The sequence below is a fragment of the Mesoplodon bidens genome (assembly GCF_964165515.1).
Source record: "Mesoplodon bidens genome assembly, chromosome: 6".
In the NCBI taxonomy this organism is placed as follows: domain Eukaryota; kingdom Metazoa; phylum Chordata; class Mammalia; order Artiodactyla; family Ziphiidae; genus Mesoplodon; species Mesoplodon bidens.
In genome coordinates this window covers 6,396,851-6,419,607 of record NC_138162.1, presented here as the reverse complement: position 1 = coordinate 6,419,607, position 22,757 = coordinate 6,396,851, and the positions used below count along the sequence as shown (strand labels likewise).

The following is a 22,757-nucleotide window of genomic DNA, read 5'->3' as shown; positions in this document are numbered from 1 at the left end:
TCATTGTGGTGGCTTCTCTTGTTGCGGAGCATGGGCTCTAGGCACACAGGCTTCAGTAGTTGTGGCTCGTGGGCTCTAGAGTGCAGGCTCAGTAGTTGTGGCACTCGGGCTTAGTTGCTCTGCGACATGTGGGATCTTCCCAGACCAGGGCTCGAACCCGTGTCCCCTGCATTGGCAGGCAGATTCTTAACCACTACGCCACCAAGGAAGCCCCAGTTTGGTCCACTGTTACTTAAGGAAGTTTTTTTTTGGCAGCACTGTTACCTCTAAAAAATTCTCTAGGCGGGAAACAGGCCTATAAAAAGGTTAGAGTTACAACCGTAAATTTCTTGTGCCTCTACCTTAGCCAGCTGGACACCTATTTTATGAATTGCTGGGCTGCCTAAATGTACACTTTACACAATTCCATTCCAATTTCAGTAAGAACCCGAAACTCAAGTAGTTTTACTATTAACACCATTTGGTATTAGATTTTAAACATCTCCTCTATCTTTGAGGCACTGCTTTATCCTTTACCAAAAGTATGGTATTTGTTTAACTGCCTTGACACAACACAGGCTTACATTAACTAGTATACCTGCCTTCTACAAGCTGGAGGTTCTTGTTTGCTGTGTAGATACTATGACACAAATATTTATTATTTTTTCTACAGTTGGACTTTAAGTTGTAAAAAATTCCCAGAGTGGGAATGTATGTATCTTTTCTCACACTATTTTTGACAACCTAAAGTAGCCAAAAGAAAAACAATCCAAAGGAAAGAACTGTCATCTATTCAAATCCTACAACTGTCTCAATGCTGCTTAGATTCCTAGAGGTAAGTTGGAATTTTTGTAACCAGAATGGTCCTTTTAGCAAAAAGAGTGTTAATCTGAGAATCACAATTCTAAGGCTGACCAAGAATGGCTGCAGGGGCAAACCAAGGAAGTTTGCAAAGGCTATTGATTAATCTTGAGATTCATGTTATATTTCATCTTAATGTCAGTCAGTGCTTGATCTGAATGTTTTAAAAAATGATTTGAATTAGAGGAAACTTAGAATTATATAAATACTTAGAATATAAGCCCAGAAATCATGATTCCAAGGCAACATTTTTCTAAGCAAAGCAAATCTGAGAGATCTGAGCTCCTTACCTGAAAGATATTGGGAATGTGAGTATGGTAATAATCATGCTGCTCGTGGTTGAATTTCTGAAGAATTGATGAGTAATCTGCTTTGCTGTCCTCTGCCATTTGGTGACGCATTTGAGCTTGTTGTCGTGCCTTAGGGCAAAAAATGAGAATACCCCCATGTTTACACATAATAAGTAAAAGCCTAGGATTGCAAACTGGAAGAACTGGGGGATCAAATTTACCTCCCATTTGTTGTATTTAGCAGGTGCTGTTTTAAAAAATATTGTTTAAACAATCCAATCCAAAAATGGGCAGAAGACCTGAAAAGACATTTCTCCAAAGAAGACACATAGATGGTCAACAGGCACATGAAAAGATGCTCGACATCACTAATTATTACAGAAACGCAAGTCAAAACAACAGTGAAATATCACCTCGCGCCTGTCAAAATGGCTATCAGGAAAAAGTCTACAAATAACAGATGTTGGTGAGGATGTAGGGAAAAGTGAACCCTTGTACACTATTGGTGGAAATTGGTGCAGCCCCTATGGGAAACAATATAGACGTTCCTCAAAAAACTAAAAATAAAACTACCATATGATCCAGCAATTCCACTCTTGGGTATATATCCAGAAAAAAAATGAAAACATTAATTCGAAAAGATACATGCACCCCGATGTTCATAGCAGCACTATTTACAGTAGCCAAGACATGGAAGCAACCCAAGTGTCTATCAACAGATGACTGGATTAGGAAGATGTGACACACACACATATATACACACACAATGGAATATTACTCAGATATAAAAAAGAATGAAATACTGACATTTGCGGCGACATGGATGACCCTAGGGAATATTATGCTTAGTGAAATAAGTCAGAGAAAGACAAATACTGTATGATCACTTACACGTGGAATCTAAAAAAAATAATACAAATGAATATCAGACTCACAGACAGAATACAAATGTATGGTTACCAAAGCGGAAAGGGACAAATTAGGGGTATGGGATTAACGATACAAGCTACTATATTTATAATAGATAAGCAACAAGGATATACTGTATAGCACAGGGAATTATGGCCATTATCTTGTAATAACCTATAGTGGAGTATAGTCTGCAAAAATACTGAATCACTATGCTGTACACCTGAAACTAACATAATATTATAAATCAACTGCAATTCAATTTTTAAAAAAGGAAAAAGAAATTATTTAGAATTTGAATTTACTTTAGGCAAGGATGTGCACCCTAATTTTTCACAACCACCAACATTCTCTGTTGTCTTAACTTGGCCTTCCTTTCTAGTTTGACACACGTGCCAACATTCTTCATTGTCTGCACTTGGCCCAATTTGCACATTTATGTTACCTAGATTTAGGTTCCCTTATGGGAACCGCTGATCATATTTTTTATTTCCTGAGGAGGGGACGGGTGATCCATAAATTTTTTTTTTTTTTTTTTTTTTTTTTTGCGGTATGCGGGCCTCTCACTGTTGTGGCCTCTCCCGTTGCGGAGCACAGGCTCCGGACGCGCAGGCCCAGCGGCCATGGCTCACGGGCCCAGCCGCTCCGCGGCATATGGGATCCTCCCGGACCGGGGCACGAACCCGTATCCCCTGCATCGGCAGGCGGACTCTCAACCACTGCGCCACCAGGGAGGCCCTATCCATAAATTTTTTAATCCAATTCTCAACGGAGTTCATGAATTAAAAAGGCATATCGGGGCTTCCCTGGTGGTGCAGTGGTTGAGAATCCGCCTGCCAATGCAGGGGACACGAGTGTGATCCCTGGTCCAGGAAGATCCCACATACCGCGGAGCAACTAAACCCATGAGCCACAACTACTGAAGCCCGCGCGCCTAGAGCCCGTGCTCCACAACAAGAGAAGCCGCCGCAATGAGAAGCCCGCACACCGCAACGAAGAGTAGCCCCTGCTCGCGGCAACTAGAGAAAGCCTGTGCACAGCAGTGAAGACCCAAAGCACCTATAAATAAATAAATAAATAAATAAATAAATAAATATTTTTTAATAGGTACATGAATCACTGATCTAAAGGGACCTTTCTAAAACTGTCCACTATGTTTATTTTCAGAATATACTTTAAAGAAGCAGTAAGTATGGTGCCCTCTTTGTGCTTTTTATGTGTGTGTGTGTGTGCGCACGCGTGTGCTATTTTGTGTTTTACTGCATTGCTTTTCTCCTAAATAATAACAGAATTCATACATTTGTTTCTCTCTTCTCATTCATTTTTTGGCTAATTACACACAGGCAAGAAAGGGGCTCTTAGTGACAAGCTGCAGAATCGAATTGAAAGTTCAAACAAGAATGTCTGTAAAGTCGAAAGTCCTCCACAAATAGCAGAGATTGTTATGCTGGTAACAGCTCCTCAGACTCCTCCAGCACCTTGGAGGCGCCTTGATAAATACAATCTCATGAATCTCTAAGACATCTGAGGTCCGTGCAGGGCAACAACTACCCCCTGCCAGATGAAGAGGTGGCTTGGCCTGTATACTGGGCAAACTTACCACACTGAACCAAGAACACAACAGGAAAAGGGCCTTGTTCCAACATACCCAAGGCAACTTTTGTTTGTTGTTTTGTCTTGTTTTACTGAACCTAACTGCTTAAAAAAAGAAAAAGAAAAAACAAAGAACCGTTCAAGTGCCAACACAAAGACGAAAGGCTGGAGTCGTTTGTCCCACTCTCTGTCTGATCACTGGTACCAGATCGGTTTCTTCGCACCTCCATGTCCTTCATTGGTTTCCTGCCTCTGTGACTTGAAGGCTTAACCTGATTTCACTTCCTTGATATGCTTCGCTCATCTGTGTATCTGTGAAAGCCCAAGGTGGTCATTCAGAGCTGCTTCCTTTATTTTCTTCTCTGTTCATACGTAAACGCTACCCAAATGCAGGGAACAATCTTAATATTTCCAAACTGATTTCCTTATTACCTGAGGCTTCTTAGTTTCTTAAGACCTTTAGGTACCTCAAAACCAATTTACCAACTTCTCACCTCCCCTCAGTTAGTTCAGCTGCCACACTCTTCCTCTTTGTCAGCGGACTGTTAACTCCCTTCCTGACCATACGCTCTGGCTTCCGCTTTACTGTGTTCGCTAGCAAATACATTAAGCTAGTCCCCAGCATGTTGAGTCCCCAGCTACCCTGCAAAATCCATGCCTTTCCAATACACAGTAACCCTCCTCCATTTAAATAGTAGCCTCCCCACCTACGTGCACTCCATCTGTTCCCCTGATGCAACCAACTCAAAAATCCTTTTAACTCTTTCAATTACCTAGAATTTTATCATTTCTCACTCTATTATGACTATGGGGGAAAAAAAAACACACAAGGAAATTCCCAGGTAGACTCCCATTTCTAAAACATTCTCTCTCTCATTTACAAAACTTCCTCAGAAAAAAAGTCTCAGAAAAATCCCAGGGGAGGGAGGTTCCGTCATCTCTTTTGTAAGGAGAGTAGCAAGATGGACAGTCTCCTTATTTACTTATTTCGCAGAAATGATTCTAATTTGGTGAAAACTTAAAATAGCTTAGTTCTGAAACAGAGATCAGAATGTCATCATTAAGTATGCACTTATGTGTGTATACACACACACACACAGCCCACATAAGCAGATGAATGTTTCCTGACAATCAAGCCATCATAACGACCATGGAATATTTTACTCATGAGACCTGGAGGTGAACCTGCCAGAGGGACCCCAGCACCATCTGATTCGAAGTGGTCGCCATCCTCTAACCTCTGAACTCCCCAGAATCTCTAATCGTGTTTTTGCTCTGGCTATATAATTGCTTTTATTAATATTAATTCATAATGGTTTAATATTAATTAAACTATTAATATTAATTCATAACAATTAAATTATTGATTAAACTATTAATAATTAATTCATAATTAATATTAATTCATAATAGTTTCACAGTGCCCTGCACAATGCATTCCTGAAGTGTAACTAGGTGACCAGTAGATGTAAACTATGGAAGAAACTGAGATAAGGAAGAACATGGATAAAATCCAGCCTGGAAAGTGAGCCGAGTAGAAGCAAACAAACAGACCCCAGAGGGAATGGGTCTACCTTTTGTAAAGGAAGCATGATCTCTCTGGGAGTTTTCTTGAAAGGAAAAGTTTGGACCTGAGGTTGCAAAAGCCTCTGTACTTCTGCAGATTCTCTCTGACTCACTAAAAGGATAAAGCAACATTTAAAAGCAGCAAAATATTGTCACACATCAGATTCTGCAAGGCCACGGCAGGAAGACAGGACTGTCTTACTCTCAATCCCAGCATCCAGCTGCTTTGAATTAATAACCACGGTTGAATCCCAGGCCCAGGAATGTGCCATTGTTCTGACCAAGATTTACTATGGAAATCTATTTTTGTTTCGTAAACTGCTGTGTTTATTTTGCGATGGAACTTCAAGAGTCTCTCTCTAAAACTAGTGCTGAGTCAGTTACTCATTACTACAAATATGTTTTAAAAAATATCTTTAAAAGTATTTTCAAAAACTTACTTGGAGTAACCGCTAAGTAACTAGATATTTTCGAGAGTGTATCTCCTAATGACTAAGGCTACATGAAGATTAGAAGCATCACAACTCCTTCCTTTTTAAGTCCATCTGAAAATAGCAACTATTATCTTAAAGAGGTATAGTATTTCTATTCTCAGCCAGACCATTAGCTATTTCTTTTCATTCATGTTCTCATTCTAAGAATAAAAGATACTGCATCTTATAGCAATATTACTGTAGGGCAGAGAGACGGTCAGAGGATTTTTATTTTTTAATGACTCAGAGTTACAGAACTTAGAGATAACATTCTAAAAAAGTCCAGAATGACCACAACTGCCTGAGGCTGTAATTCACAGACATCGTTAAATAAGAACTACACGTTTCACTGTCAATCAGAAAGACTGAATTTAAATTTTAGAATTTCTTTGACAAATCCTTGGGAATCTCCCCAAATAAATCCAAATAGGCCTAAGTATGTATTGCCTTAAGCGCTACTTCACTGCTTAGTAATTCTTAACACCTCTAACTCAACATCCTATGGAAATAAAGCTGTGCTGCCTGAAAGGTCAGAGTTACAGTTTCTAAATAAAGAAAACAATATTTTAGAAACTGAGCTGCAGCCCAACGCTTCTAAATCCTCACAGGTTTAAAGACAAGAATACTAAAATCCATTTAGTTAGTTAAATTTAGATGATTAGCATGGCCAAAATGTGTAGCTATTTCCTGTTCAATTGCTATTACCTTTTCCTTAATATTTCAAATAATAAGAAGAAAAGAACACTGCTGGCCAAGTCTCAATTGTCATAAACAGAGCAAATGAGCTATACTAAGGAATGGGGTTATACTTACTCGGTTATACCCTCACATCTTTTATCAGGGCTGCTTATAGCTTTTGACTTTTTAACAAAATGAGCAAATATGGACTGGTTCTATTTATATATTTATTGTTAAATACATAATGAGATGTATTATTATTATTATTATTTTTTTGCGGTACGCGGGCCTCTCACTGCTGTGGCCTCTCCCGTTGCGGAGCACGGGCTCCGGACGCGCAGGCTCAGTGGCCATGGCTCACGGGCCCAGCCGCTCCGCGGCATGTGGGATCTTCCCGGACCGGGGCACGAACCCGCGTCCCCTGCATCAGCAGGCGGACTCCCAACCACTGTGCCACCAGGGAAGCCCGAGATGTATTAATTTTTGAACATGACCTCAGACTTCTTAGGACTGTATACACTGCTGTTCCTTAAATGATAAACTATTTATTGCAGCAGCATTCCTAGTTTTGGAAAGTCATATTTTTCCTTGGTTAGAAGTATGTAAATGTAACAACTTAGAAAGGCCCCACTTGATTACCAAAAATTTGGGGAGCACAATGAAAAATGTTTCATCACTGGTAGTTCCAACAGCAGTAAATGTTCTCTGGAGCAGCTGGACTTTCAATATTTTATTTCATCATTATCATAAGAAGAGATCAAATGTATTTTAGGCCAGAGGGGAAAGGAGGGCTAAACTGAGATTTTTTTCTGAATTTACTGTTCTGAACCACAGCTAGGCTGTCCATATTTATTATCCAATAGCCAGTGACCTGCAACAGCTCCACTTAGGGGGCAGATGGCCTGACCACCAGCCCCGAAATCCAGCCAAAAGGGCACAGAGCCTGGGCTGGAGACACAGCAAGAATCCAGCAGGGCACCTGGCTCTCGATTCACCCCTCTGCAACTACCTGAGCTGCTGACTTCATATTGTGGATAAAATCAAACTTACGAATTTAATAACCTGGGTTATCTGGCCTCTCTCCATCTTAGTTCTTTTTTCACCCAATTACAAAAATATGCTTGCTGTAAATAATTCAAGTTTACAGAATTGTAAGGTTTAGAAAGTAAAAGTCCCTGCACATTCCACCCTCTGGTAAACATTGGTAATAGTGACAACCTAGTGTCCTTCCCTGGTGGAGCGGGATCTGAGATAACACTGAGAGGAGGTAGAGCAGCCTTGGGAAATTCACCGGAAAGTTCCAAGAACACAGCTGCAAGGACATCATTAAATGACACCATCACATTACAATGATCCCCAATCAACAGCTGGCAAAGATGTAGCTCCAACGACTGGAGCACCTTTCCTTTTGGACGTGGCCAGGTTAAAGAGAAGAAATGCACACATTTTCACAGCATACAAGAGAGGTAGGGGCCACTGGATATTGTGACCTATTCTCTAAGTGTGTCGTCTCCCCCCACCCGCCATGGAGCACCACACAGCATGTGGGATCTTAGTTCCCCGACCAGGGATCAAACCCACACCCCCTGCAGTAGAAGCATGAAATCTTAACCACTGGACCACCAGGGAAGTCCCTCTAGGATTTTTTTTTTTTAATAAAGGATGTACTTTTTAAAAAAATTTTATTTATTTATGGCTGCATTGGGTCTTCATTGCTGCGCCCGGGCTTTCTCCAGTTGCAGTGAGCGGGGGCTACTCTTCTTTGCTGTGCACAGGCTTCTCATTGTGGTGGCTTCTCCTGTTGCAGAGCACAGGCTCTAGGTGCGCAGGCTCAGTAGTTGTGGTGCACGGGTTAAGTTGCTCCGCGGCATGTGGGATCTTCCCGGACCAGGGATCGAACCCATGTCCCTGCATTGGCAGGCGGATTCTTAACCACTGCGCCACCAAGTCCTCCTCTAGGTATTTTTGAGACCAGAAAAACAGCAATCTATTGAGAATCCCTGAACTTCTAACTGGTAAACTGAATTTCTCTATGATTTGTCAATGATTAGGAGTAAAACTGATTTCACCCTAGTCTTTGACCCAGCAATTTTACTTCTGGGAATTTATCCTAATGAAATAATTTTCAGTGTTCACAAAAGATATCCACACAGAATTGTTTAATAGCTAATAATTTGAGACAATGTCCAGTAATGTGATTGGTTAATTATATGTCATACCCTTGATGGACTATTGTGTAGCCTGGAAGAAAAATAATGCGAAAGAGTATTTAATAAGGGAAAGTGAAAGCTATATATAATTTAATTTTTTTCAAGTTTCTAAAACAGTATTTACAGTATAATCTCATTATTATAAAAATAAAACATTAGGGCTTCCCTGGTGGCGCAGTGGTTGAGAGTCCGCCTGCCGATGCAGGGGACACGGGTTCGTGCCCTGGTCCGGGAAAATCCCACATGCCGCGGAGCGGCTGGGCCTGTGAGCCATGGCCGCTGAGCCTGCGCGTCCAGAGCCTGTGCTCCGCAACGGGAGAGGCCACAACAGTGAGAGGCCCGCGTACCGCAAAAAATAATAATAATAATAAATAAAACATTAATAATGATCACTTCTGAAAAGAGTGATTAAGTTAATTTTGCCAAAAAGCTTAGTGGAAGAGGCAAATTCTAATGCAGAATTCCAGAAACAGTGAAAGATTGAAGAGGTATGGCTTGCCTATGAGGTACACACACACACACACACACACACACACACACACACACACACTACTCTGAAAGATATAGTAGGAGGGATATTAACAAAGGAAGAGATGGAAAAGCTCTCTGTCTGGAATAATGTTGTTGTATGATAAATGGCATTGTTTCAATTTCCCAGCAAACTGTTGCATCTAGAATATATTTTCAAGTTCAAGACTAAAATGCATCTAAAAATTCCTATTCAGACAGAGCACCGTGAGTTTGTGTTGGAGACTTCCAGGCCGGGACTTGCCAAAACAATGAGTCTGTCTTTGATAAATTATAAGGGCAGCTAAAATACAGAACACAGAAAAACTTTAAAATAAGTTAACCAAAGAAATATGCTTGAAATATTCCAGCAATTTCCTGACTTCTTTTTTTTTTTTAAACAGGCTTACAACTTCTAGCCCCAGCATTGTAGGTTACTTTAGTGCTGAAATAGGAGAGAATATGGAAAGATAGCAAATGAGACCAGCATCTCAATCCCTCAGGGGCCATTCACTTGCTAAACAGTTTTAAGAAAAGGCCTTCTGTTTCCCTATACCCCAGTTGCCTTATTTAAAAAGTAGAATTAGAAGGTGAGTGACAATTTCTGCTGAAACAGAAGCCACTGCTGATATGGTTGCTCTTGATGCTGGCATACCTCCAAGTTAAGCTGGTGAAAACAAACTTGGTATGAGCTCAGAGATCTTGGTAAAATATAAATCATGGTCTCCAAGACTTGCCCCCTCCTCCTCCCTGGCTTCTAACACATGATTATTGGCAAGGGTCTGGAGTTTTCAGTTATAGTAGGTTGAGACTGATGATCTCTTTCTCTTCCCTTTCTCCCCTTAATAAGTAACGTCACCCCAAATATGACACGCACAAGGTTCCATACGTGCACAGCTGAAGAGAACAGCCTGGATTCTGGAAAGTTGATGCCTATATGATCACCATTCTCTACGGCTGTGGCATTATTGAGAAGAGCAAAAATACTGAAAGCACTCTGAAATGCAGTTCTACAAAACATATATATTCCTTAGAAGGGTAGAAAAAATGAATCATGTTATATACCCCAGAAAAGAAATGAAATACCATGAAATCTGAGGTATATATATGTACGCACACACACACACACACACTGGAATATTACTCAGCCATTAAAAATAATGAAATAATGCCGTTTGCAGCAACATGGATGGACCTAGATATCATCACATTAAATGAAGTAAGTCAGAGAAAGAAAATACCATATGATATCACTTATATGTGGAATCTAAAAAAAAATGAGACATGTGAACTTATCTATAAAACAGAAATAGACTCACAAAACAAACTTATGGTTACAAAAGGGGAGAGGGGAGGGGGATAAGTTAGGAATTTGGGGTTAACAGATACACACTACTATATATAAAATAAACAACAAGTACCTACTAAATAGCACAGGGAACTATATTCAATATCTTGTAATAACCTATAATGGAAAAGAATCTGAAAAAGTATATATATATATGTTTATGGCTGAATCACTTTGCTGTACACATGAAACATTATTTAAAAAACTACACTTCAGTTTAAAAAAAAAAAAAGAGAAATCTGAGGTGTTTGGTGAGCAGCTGTTCATCCTTAGTACCCAAGTCACAACAGATGTTTAATCAGGAATGTTTAATTTAATGTTTAATTTAAAAATCTTACAGATGTTATTTTCAGTAATATATTCTTAATAGGTCAAGATAAAAGATTACAGGCCCTTCCTGAATTTTGACCACAGTACTACTTTCCTCTGCATTCTTTAAGCTGGGCAACACCTAGCAAAACTTCTAGTGGTCAAAGAAGACAACAAAGAAGTTTGATTAGGTATCAGGCTATGGGATGATGTGGGGTAAGAGTGTCCTCTGAGAAACAAAACCTTAAGCCTGTGTATACCATGAAGGTATTGTAAGAATCTCCACCACAAGAAATTAACATAAAAATCGGCCCCAGGTTGTCTGGCCAAAATAAATACAAAACCCTAATGGGAGTGGGGATACACCCACAATCCTGCTTTTAAGGGATTCCCAGAGGAAAAAACCATCCCTGTTGAAGGTATGCTCATATAAAAAATAATAATATCAATCATAAACGCACAAGGAAATAAACCACTGTGAAAGCTGACACAGTAGAGAGAAAAACTATCACCATAAAAACTTGAGCTAGGGACTTCCCTGGTGGTGCAGTGGTTAAGAATCTGCCTGCCAATGCAGGCAACATGGGTTCGAGCCCTGGTCCGGGAAGATCCCACATGCCGCAGAGCAACTAAGCCCGTGAGCCACAACTACTGAAGCCCGCATGCCTAGAGCCCATGCTCTGCAACAAGAGAAACCACTGCAATGAGAAGCACGCGCATCGCAATCAGGAGTAGCCCCCCTCGCCACAACTAGAGAAAATCCACACGCGGCAATGAAGACCCAACACAGCCATAAACAAACAAACAAACAAATTAATTAATTAATTAATTTTTTAAAAACCTGAGCTAAAAGAAAAATTTAAAGAACATATAAAACAAGAACATTTAAAAGGATTAAAGAAATAAAAGAAGCAACAGAAACCACAAGAAAATGAAAGACATTATAAAGATGAAGTATATCTGAGAAAGAAGCAAATGGAACTTCCAGAAATAAAAAATGCACTCATTGAAATTTAAAAACTTAATAAATCAGTTAAACAATAGAATAATTGAAGAGAACTCATGAAGTAGCTGAGAAAGTTACACAAAGTGTAATATATAGAGATAAAGAAATGAAATGAAGGAAAAAGAAGTTAAGAAGCATGGGGAATAGAATGAGAAGTTTCATACATATCTGAGCCCCAGAACCAACAATTCAAGAGAATGAAAGAAAGGCATATTTGAAGAGTTAACACCTGGGAGTTTTCCTACATTTATGAAAGGAACAAATCCCCAATGAACCCTAAGCAGAGTAAATAAGAAACAAAAAGTCTGTACTTTGAAATATCACAGTGATGCCACGGAACACCAAAGGCAATGATAAGGTCTTAAGAGCTAGGGAGGACAGTCAAATATCTACAAAAGGAACACAGTTAAGTAGTTAGCCAACTTCCCAAAAGGAACAATCAATGATAAAAGACAATGGAATGAGGTTTTCAAAATGTTTAGAGAAAATCATTGTCAGCTTAGAATTCTATACCTAACTAAACCATCCCATTAGAGTGAGGACAAAATAAAAACATTTCAGCCAAATAAAGAACTTGCTGCTCACAAACCCTTATGGAAAAAAATAAAAACAACCTATCATTCAGAAAGGAGGGAATTTAACCCAGAAAGGAGGAATATGCACGAAGTAACAACACTTGGCCTGCCTTAGTTCATGTCTCTGGCTGTGTGGATAGATGGTGAAGACATGGCTGCCCCCTTTAGATGGTCCCTGAGCCCACTTCTCCTTACTGGGCCCCTAGTACATACTGAGGCGTCACATCAATTGCTATTTATCACCTTATCCCAACCCATTATCACCAGCCTAGTTCTGTAGGCAAGAGCAGTGGCTAACAATAAAGAGCTCATTTAATATAAACCAGGAGTGAAATCATACGGTACACTGGCAAGGACACTGAATTCACAAAGAATTCATAGACATGTGCTTCAGTCTAGCTCTCCCACATGCAGCATGGTCATTTTAGGTTAATGGCAATTTTTTTTTTTTTTTTTTTTTTTTGCGGTACGCGGGCCTCTCACTGTTGTGGCCACTCCCGTTGCGGAGCACAGGCTCTGGACGCGCAGACTCAGCGGCCATGGCTCACGGGCCCAGCCGCTCCGCGGCATGTGGGATCTTCCCGGACCGGGGCACGAACCCGTGTCCCCTGCATCGGCAGGCGGGCTCTCAACCACTGCGCCACCAGGGAAGCCCGGTTAATGGCAATTTTTAAAAATTTTTTCAATTTTATTTTTATGGCTGTGTCAAGTCTTAGTTGTGGCACGCGGGATCTTCTTTCAGGTGTGCAGGCTCTTCATTGTGGCATGCAGGCTTCTCTCTAGTTGTGAAGTGCAGGCTTTTCTCTAGTTGTGGTGTGCGGGTTTTCTCTTCTCTAGTTGTGGCACACAGGCTCCAGAGCGCGTGGGCTCCGCAGTTTGTGGCACACAGGCTCTCTAGTTGAGGTGCACAAGCTCAGTAGTTGCGGTGCGCGGGCTTAGTTGCCCCGCAGCATGTGGGACCTTAGCTCCCGGACCAGGGGTGGAACCTGCATCCCCTGCAGTGGAAAGCGGATTCTTTACCACTGGACCACCAGGGAAGTCCCAGGTTAATGGAAATTTAACACTGTATAGCCTTACCTTTTTTTATCTATAAAGGGATAAAAGAATTATGGCAAGGACTGAAACCCTCTTCAAAAAAAATAAAACACGTTCCCAGTATAAGTTTTTTGAGAAATAGGTTCAATACTATTTCATGCGGATCACATTCATTCTCCCATTTCACTCTTAATATCCTTCACAATCCGTTCTCATGTCACCTCTCTGGGAGATCCTACTCAACTCCCCGTTCTGTCAACATCAGCAGCATGCTTCCCGCAATGCCTGGGATGAAGTTCTCTCCATCTCAGATGCTCCCTCTCTGCTCTATCCATTCAATTTCTACCCATCCATCATACTCAAGTCCTGATTCTTCCTTCAGCCCTATCCCAACAACCTGTAATCCACATGGAGCTTTTTCAGCTGCAGAATCTATGAGCAACTTTTAAGCTCCTAGTATTTGCTGGTCATAAGACCAGGTGATTTCACATATGATGTACCTCATTAATCATTTTTTAACTACTGCTGCTCTGGATATCTTCACCCCGCAGCTTAGCATGTTATTATACACATTATCTGATTCTGCAATCGACCCGAGTTTTCCTTGTCTCTCTATCTCTTTGTTATCTGCTAACCAAGGCCCTCGAGAAAGGTATTCATTATAATCTTACGATGCTCTGAACTATTTGTTCAATAAATACTCTAATAGAATGTCTAGGATGTTTAAAATATACTTAATCAGGGACTTCCCTGGCGGTCCAGTGGTTAAGACTCTGGGCTTCCACTACAGGGGGCTCACGATTCTAGCCCACGCACCTAGAGCCCGTGCTCCGCAACAAGAGAAGCCACCGCAATGAGAAGCCTGCGCACCGCAACAAAGAGTAGCCCCCGCTCGCTGCAACTAGAGAAAGCCCGCGTGCAGCAACGAAGACCCACCGCAGCCAAAAATAAAATGAATTAATTAAAAAAAATATTAAGAACCAGCTCCTGGCCAAGATAGACCATTTACTGTCAGTAAAAATTAAAATATTTTATTAAATGAGTTGCCGTACAAAAGCCTTTAGAACAATGAGGGGCACAAAGGAAATGCCAAGTACTGAAGCCACACACACACACAAACACACACACTCAAATAAGTAAATATCATTTATTTATTTTATTTTATATTCATGCTCATATATTCGTATAATATGAATATTTGTATTCATGTTTTATTCAGTTCACTTTTATTTTCAGATCTAGGGTATGGGAATGACCTATCATCTTACTTCACTCTAGTGCTATTTTGAACATTCACTTAGAGGCTTGTTGTTAGGTGTACTAAAGCAAAGTTAAGATAGATTCCCATGTTAGCATTTTCATGTAAATGACATAATGCATACTGGAAATAGTTCACTGAAGAGGCTTTTAAAAGTATTTGGTCTTTATATACATTGACTTTGGGGAGGACCCCACCCCCCAACATTTCTGATGCTCTGAGATTTTGACATTTTGACTTTCCTGTTACTTTTTTTTTTTTTTTTTTGCGGTACACACGGGCCTCTCACTGTTGTGGCCTCTCCCGTTGCGGAGCACAGGCTCCGGACGCTCAGGCTCAGCGGCCATGGCTCACGGGCCCAGCCGCTCTGCGGCATGTGGGATCCTCCCGGACCGGGGCACGAACCCATGTCCCCTGCATTAGCAGGCGGACTCTCAACCACTGTGCCACCAGGGAAGCCCCCCTGTTACTTTTTAAATGTTTGTTTACCCAAACTCCATTTGCTGTGTAAAAACCACTTATTTCCAAAGCAAAGAAGCGAAAATTAAGGTCAACAACATAGAGGCTGTAGTAATTGCTAGCAAATGAACTAAAACTGGGAGCTGAATGCAACGTTAAGAATACCTGTATGTGAAACATCTAACCATAGTAAATAATTTTATGTTTCAACATTCCTATCACAAATTCATTTTTTAAATATTGAGTGTCACAGCCTTGAAAAAAACCAAACCGCATCCTACTAATATTCAAAGTTGCGTCCTGTTTCCAAATATAAATACATTTATTCCACATTTGATAATTGGGGAAAATTTCCATTAAATTCCATTTCCCATATGAAGCATCAAAAAAGAAGAAAACATACCCGTATTACTCAGGGCAAACATTAAGCATCAAAACAACCGAAACCATTCAGGATGTTCACTTAATACAGGCACACTGAGAAGCAAAAGAAACAAAACATAAACTCTACAGATATGACTGCTTACAGGACAGATATAAACAAGAGGATAACAAAGATGACTTTTCTAGAATCTTTGATTTGAACACTATCCACTTTTAAAGAACAGTCGCAGCAACGATATCCATTATTCTATACATTTTTCTCTTGTTGCAAACGAAAACAATTTTAAACTAAAAGATCAAGCTGCCGTTGAGAAATGTATTTCCTGCATTCATACAAACCACTTCCTCTTTTGAAAAAAAAATTGTTTTCTAAATTGTTACAGTGAACAATTCCTTCAGATAACCAGTCAGACATTTGATATGAAGCAAATTTGGGGAAAGCCCCAAAGATATTAACATGTTTAATAAAGATGTCAACCTCGTGGTTACAGCAAGGGCAGAGAAAAAAATTTAATAGTACAATTCCTTATACGTACAATAACTAAAGTAGTCATCTTGCTAGAGAATGTTTCCCCAAATGGTAAAAAAATTTAACACTCTGCTACTCAGCTGGCTTCAGTTAGAACAGAACCAACTTTGTCCTGCCCGTGCTTCACAGAGCAGGCATCCCTGATTCCAAGTGAGGACAGCCTCCCAAATTAGTAAATTTCATTTGTTTTATCAAGATAATTATCAAACTGATCATCATTCAAAGTAAATTCCTTCATTCTTGCTTAACACGGACATAGATTCCTTACTAAAATTGTATTTTTCTCTTTAAAAGATCCTATTATGTAATATATGACACATAAAAAGAGTGCATGCATATTTTATTGTCATTAGAAATGTGAAGTTTTATCACATACTTCTTAGAATTCTACCTTAATTCATAAATGACTCAGAATGTCCTATTCTACTTCATGATAGGGGCATCTATGTAGAATTTAAAAGCTAACAATGTTCAAAGCCAAATATGTTTGGAAGCTGTAATATCACACAAAAATGGAATGCAAACTCCCTAAGAAATGGATACGCTGTTCTAAGGGTTCATGGTCAGCATTTTAAGTTAATTTAACTTTTAAAACATTTCCTTAAATCGGGTTATACAGTAAAACTCATGATTAGGCCAAATAGGGCAACTTCTCACATTGTATAGAGAATTCTTCTGGTTAGTCAACACTCAGAACTGCAATGAATTTGAATTAAGAATCCAAGTTAACTGTTTGATGGCAAACAACTGCCCAGAAAATGAAGACGTTAGCAGTCCAAGGATCACTCAAGTTAAATGAAACTAGACCTGTAAGAAAAGGAGAAATTGATGCCAGAGTTTAAAAACCATAACTTGAGCTCACTAACAACTTCTGCAGCTACTTGTAACCAGGAACTGCAGTTTCTGTTAAACAATATCCTATTTTGCACTTAGAAATTATGTAAGAGCCAACAGTCACAAGGCAAGGGCGAATTAGAGAAAGGGAATTATTCATTGCCTGACATGGATGAACTCAGTTTAATGCATGCATTTAGAAAACACTGTTCTCTCTGTTCGGAAATATTAGTTCACATTCCATTCATTTTGATAACCTTTTCCTTTTTCATCCCAGCACCGCACTAGCCAGCTGCAGCATTATCAGAAAGCAGAGATTAGGCACTGCCTCTCATCCACATTTGTCTAGCATGTTATTATTCCAAAGCACAGCGACAGATAAAACCCGACTTTAAAGTGTTTGTCACCAAAATGGCATTCAAGAAGTATGTAGGGAGCACATGGGAAAATTCACCAAACAGTCACTAAGTATTAGGAAGAAAACGAAAGGCAAATTCCTCAAAGTCAAGGACTGTGTGATTCCACGACGGTATCTATGCCACCACCACACCTCACCAGCACATAGGCAACAAATAATGGGTGAGGGAATGAATGGATGGGAACACTTCACAACTCAGGAATTCTGTCAACAAGTTAGATGCTTTTTAAAAATGACAATAAGGCCATGAAATCATGATTCCATTAGAATTCCCTTAAATTAAAAAATACATATATACGGTAACTCATTTGGGAGCCCATGTTTAAACAGAAATAGACAAATTTGGAATTTAGTTGGATGAAAAGCTATACCAAGCAGAAGCAAACTGCAAGAAAAAATTTACTAGAAACATTTTAATAAAATAAATTAATGGCTACTTAGCATTCTGATTCTTCACAAGTAATCTCCAAACTCTATAAAACTTGAAATACTGACTCCATTAAAAAGTAGTCTCTTGCCCACCTCTTTACACACTATACTCTACCCCCAGCCCCCCAAATCGAGAATACATCAAGAGTTTAAATGGTCCTTTGGCACCATGTCCAATCTGATGGCACTGGTCTTCTGAGAGATGGGGCCACGGAGAGCTGGGCTCTCTGTATTTCTAAGCCTGATCCTTAAAAGTGTGTAACTTGGAAATGATAATATTCTGGTTGTCTAGGCTTTTTCCATCACACAACAATATTTTAATAGCAATGATGAAAATTTTAAAACAAAAGATGACCCACATATCGATTAAAGGCATAGAGAAGGCTTTATTGGGGGTAAGTAAAGATAACTGTATTAGTATATACATACATACATATGTATATATGTACACACTCACACACACACACACACACACATATATACATACACGCTCATATACGAAGTGTATAAAGAGCACCTGTATGCCAGAAAGAAGAAAAAATATTTTTAAAATGAGCTAAAGGGACTTTCCTGGTGGTCCAGCAGTTAAGACTCCACATTTCCAATGCAAGGGGCCCGGGTTCAATACCTGGTCAGGGAACTAGATTCCACATGCCACAACTAAAGATCCCCCATGCCGTGACTAAAAATCACACATACCGCAATAAGACCTGGCACAGCCAAAAAAAAATAAATAAATAAATAAATAAATTTTAATGTTGACCTTGAATGCAGTTAAATCACTGCACTTTATTTTTTCTTTTCTTCTTTTTTTTAATGTTTTATTATTTTACTTTTATTTATTTATTTTTGGCTGCGTTGCTGTACACGGGCTTTCTTCTAGTTGCCACGAGCGGGAGCTACTATTCGATGTGGTGCGTGGGCTTCTCATTGCGGGGGCTTCTCTTTTTGCGCAGCACAGGATCTAGGCGTGCGGGCTTCAGTAGTTGTGGCTCACGGGCTCTAGAGTGCAGGCTCAGTAGTTGTGGCGCACAGGCTTAGTTGCTCCGCGGCATGTGGGATCTTCCTGGACCAGGGCTCAAACCCGTGTCCCCTGCATTGGCAGGCGGATTCTCAACGACTGCACTACCAGGGAAGCCCCGAAATAAAATTTTTTTTTAATAAAATGAGCTAAAGATTTGGGCACTTCAAAAAAGAGGTTACTCAAATGGCAGATAATGGCATACAAAAAGATGCTCAACATCATTTGTCATCAAGGAAATGCAAATGCAAATTAAAACCACTACCAGAGTCCACTCCATGCTCATCAAAAAGGCTAAAATAAAAGGACTGAGAATACCAACCGTCCATGAGGGCAAGGAGCAGCTGCCGCTGTGTGTCGGTTGGTACAGCCACTTTGTCAAAGCTCTGGCACCGCGCCAAATACGCACCCATGACTCAGGGTTCCACCGCACCTCAGGTACACGCCCAAGGCAGAGAGACCATGGCCACCAACTGACATGTATAAGAATGTTCACAGGAGCTTTTATTCTTTTTTTTTTAGGAGCTTTATTCTTAATTTAGTCTCAATATGGAAACAGTCCAAACATCTATCAACCTGAGAATGGATAAATTGTGGTACATCCACACAATGGGCACCACAGGGCAACACAAACCACCCCTGCATGACAAAAATATGAATCTCACAGACATCATATTGAGTTAGAGAAGTCAAACAGAAGAATATATATTATATAATTTGTATGAAGTACAGAAAGAGGCTAAATGAATATATGTCAGAGGTCAGAATAACAGTTATTATTATTATTACAATAACTTTGGGGTGGGGGGAGGGTTCCAGGGAGCCTGCTGGGGTCCTAGAAATGTCCCTTATCTGGGGTGGTGGCACACGATTTCGTATATATGTAAAAACTCATTGAGCTGTCCACGTGACATGTGGCCACGTTATGGTATGTAAATTACACCTCAATAAAAACCTATTACAAAAGGTCTATAAAAACACATACCAATGGCGAGAGTGACCACCTCTGAGCAGGGTCTGGGAGGTGGAGGGCTGGACAGCAGAGAATACTTCCACCTGATCCTCAGTGCTTTAAGTTTTTTACAAGAGACTCCTATATTTGAGTAAGACATAATATGGTTTAATTTTTCCATGTTCCCTTGCAGTCCTTTGACTGCTCAATATTACAAGACAGATAGTAAGGACTACTTTTTCCATGTCCTTAAAAAGGAGGAAAAAAGTCTGGTTTTACCTTCAACTTGAGCGTGTGGGTCACGAGCCATGAGATGACCTATTCCAACCTCTACTGGTTCTTTGACATAGCCAGCTTCACTAATTTCAAATCACTACAACTCATTCCAAGTCTTCAAATCCAAAGCTTTCTGACAGTGGCATAAAAACCATTCCATTGAACTGATTTTCTTTCCCCATCATTCTTCTAAGGCACATGGCATCCTCACAACATCCAAATACGTTCACTGGCCCAGAGGTAAAACTGTCAGTTTTTTTTTCTTATGTCTACTTTCAACGTATAAATTTACATTTAGTTAAACTGGGTGCCTCAAGGCTAACAAATACCCTCTTGTAAGCAAATGACTAAACATCTGGCCACACACTGAACACAAAGCAACAACGTGGACTTGAGCAGATTTAGGCAATTTGAACACAGAGCCAATCCCTCTGTGGAACATTTAACTTCCCAAAAGGAGAAGAAGAAAATCAGGCTCCTACCCAGATCCTACGCAGCTTAGAAGATGCATGCACATATAGTTCCCATGAGCTGTGTCATCAAACACAAGCGTAGTTTAGGAAAGTCCATCCTACTCATGGTGGGAGCAGCTACAATGTCTTTGTAAACACAGGCATGGCATTCCAAGTGTCGTGGGGCTGACTGCTGGAAAAAGGAGGGGGAGTGATCTTGAATACAATTGGATAATTTAATCATGGGCAGAAACTGGAGGAAAAGATTTATATTCGATCTGAAGGCTATTAGAAGTCAAAATGGGAAATTACATTAAGTATCCATAAGAACTGAAACACTGCGTCCTTTCAGCTTGTTACTGACAAGAGGCTTCACTGCTGATAATGCAAAAACTGATATAACAATCAAATCACAGTTTGTTTTGGGGAAATTACAGTGCTTCAAGTGATACTCATAAGCAAAATAACTTAAGAATTCCAATGTTTAGACATTGCTCTATGAGCTTCAACATTTGTGATGCTAAAGTCCAGTAATTTATCACATCCTTAGGGAGGAGGTAAATAGTACTTCCATAAAAAAAAACAAAATGACTCTCTACGTATAAGAAATAATAATAGGACTTCCCTGGTGGCGCAGTGGTTAAGAATCCGCCTGCCGATGCAGGAGACACGCGTTCGAGCCCTGGTCCGGGAAGATCCCACATGCCGCGGAGGAACTAAGCCCGTGTACCACAACTACTGAGCCTGCACTCTAGAGCCCGCAAGCCACAACTACTGAGCCCACGTGCCACAAGTACTGAAGCCCGCTCGCCTAGAGCCCGTGCTCCACAAACAAGGAGTCACTGCAATGAGAAGCCTGCACACCGCAATGAAGAGTAGCCCCTGCTCGCCACAACTAGAGAAAGCCCGCGTGCAGCAATGAAGACCCAACACAGCCATAAATAAATAAGTAAGTAAATTTAAAAATAAAAAAGAAAAAGAAATAATAATACATCCTTGGAAATATTAAAATAGTTGAGGAGAGCAATTCAATTTGGTAGCACCTTCCAAAAGTCCTAAAGCTGCAACTGGACCCAGCAATTGCACGTTTGTTAAGTTAACTACCTTGGATCTGACCTGAGGGAGGAAAATTAAAAAGTCATCCTGGAAATTTTTCAATCACAAAGGACTAGAACTCACACAGCATGTGTGGATCCCCAACCCCAAGTTGGAAATTCAGATTGATGCAGTCCTGGACTGGTAGTGACCCCAGGTAATGCCAGCTCCCTGGAGAACCCACTTTAAATGTAGGCCAGAGATGAAATTCCAAGAAACGCACATTTATAATCACACACACTCTGTTTTGAATCTCACATGTTTTTCCGCTGTGACATACTTTCTTATGTGACTGAAATATAAGGCAATGATGTTGGTATAACATAGAAGGCTTGCCAGTCTATATGCAATTTTTCACAGTAAATTAATGTTTGGAAGCAATTACAGGTAAGCCTTAGCAAGGTCATGCAGATTTTAAGAAAAAGGGTAAGTATGCCTGAAACTAATATAATATTGTACGTCAATTATACTTCAATTTAAAAAAAAACAGAAAGAGGGCTTCCCTGGTGGCGCAGTGGTTGAGAGTCCACCTGCCAATGCAGGGGACGCGGGTTCGTGCCCCAGTCCGGGAGGATCCCACATGCCGCAGAGCGGCTAGGCCCGTGAGCCATGGCTGCTGAGCCTGCGCGTCCGGAGCCTGTGCTCCGCAGCGGGAGAGGCCACAACAGTGAGAGGCCCGCGTACTGCCAAAAAAAAAAAAGAAAGAAAGAAAAAGGCTAAAAATCTACAGAATTGCAACTAGTGGCTGCTTCAGTGGCTTCAAGAACTGCTACAGTACTCATTCTGTTGAACTACCTGGTAAAGCTACGTATGCAAAATCTGGAAAGATATTTCCACCTGTGACAGAACAACAGATAAGTGCAGGAAGTATTTATCCAGAATCAGATTTTTCATTTTGCCGAAAGTGAATGCTTCCAAGGACCTACATGTCTTAAGGACCTAATACTCAGAAGGACCTACATCTTAAAGGACAAGGGCTGTGATACTCAATTCAAACGCTAGCTGTTTTACTAGGATTGTTGTTTTGTTGGTTCTCTGGTTACAAAGTTCTGTAAGTATTGAGTGATCTATTTCTAAGCCTATTTTCCCCTACGTCCTGTTCATTACTTTTAGCAGCTCTTTTTTTTTTTTTTTTGCAGAACATAAAGGTTTTCAGCAACGCATTTATGGCATTATAGAAGAAAGGACAAAAATATAGGAGGAAACAAGTCAGCAGACACAACAAACTGAAGAAACAGGCCCACATAAATTGCAGATACTGAAATTAATCAAATAGAGAATATAAAGTCAGTGTGTTTACTATGTTTAAAG

General features: G+C 40.2%; 1 protein-coding gene across 1 annotated transcript in view; it reads right to left on the bottom strand.

Moving 5' to 3' along the window:
- The window catches only part of FNBP1 (formin binding protein 1), a 133,951-nt gene that overhangs the window by 30,539 nt on the left and 80,655 nt on the right, over window positions 1–22,757 (bottom strand). Inside the window, exon 7 of the mRNA XM_081237774.1 lies at window positions 1,131–1,259. Within this exon, the coding sequence (XP_081093900.1) occupies window positions 1,131–1,259 (129 nt within the window). The remainder of the gene's footprint in view (window positions 1–1,130; window positions 1,260–22,757) is intronic.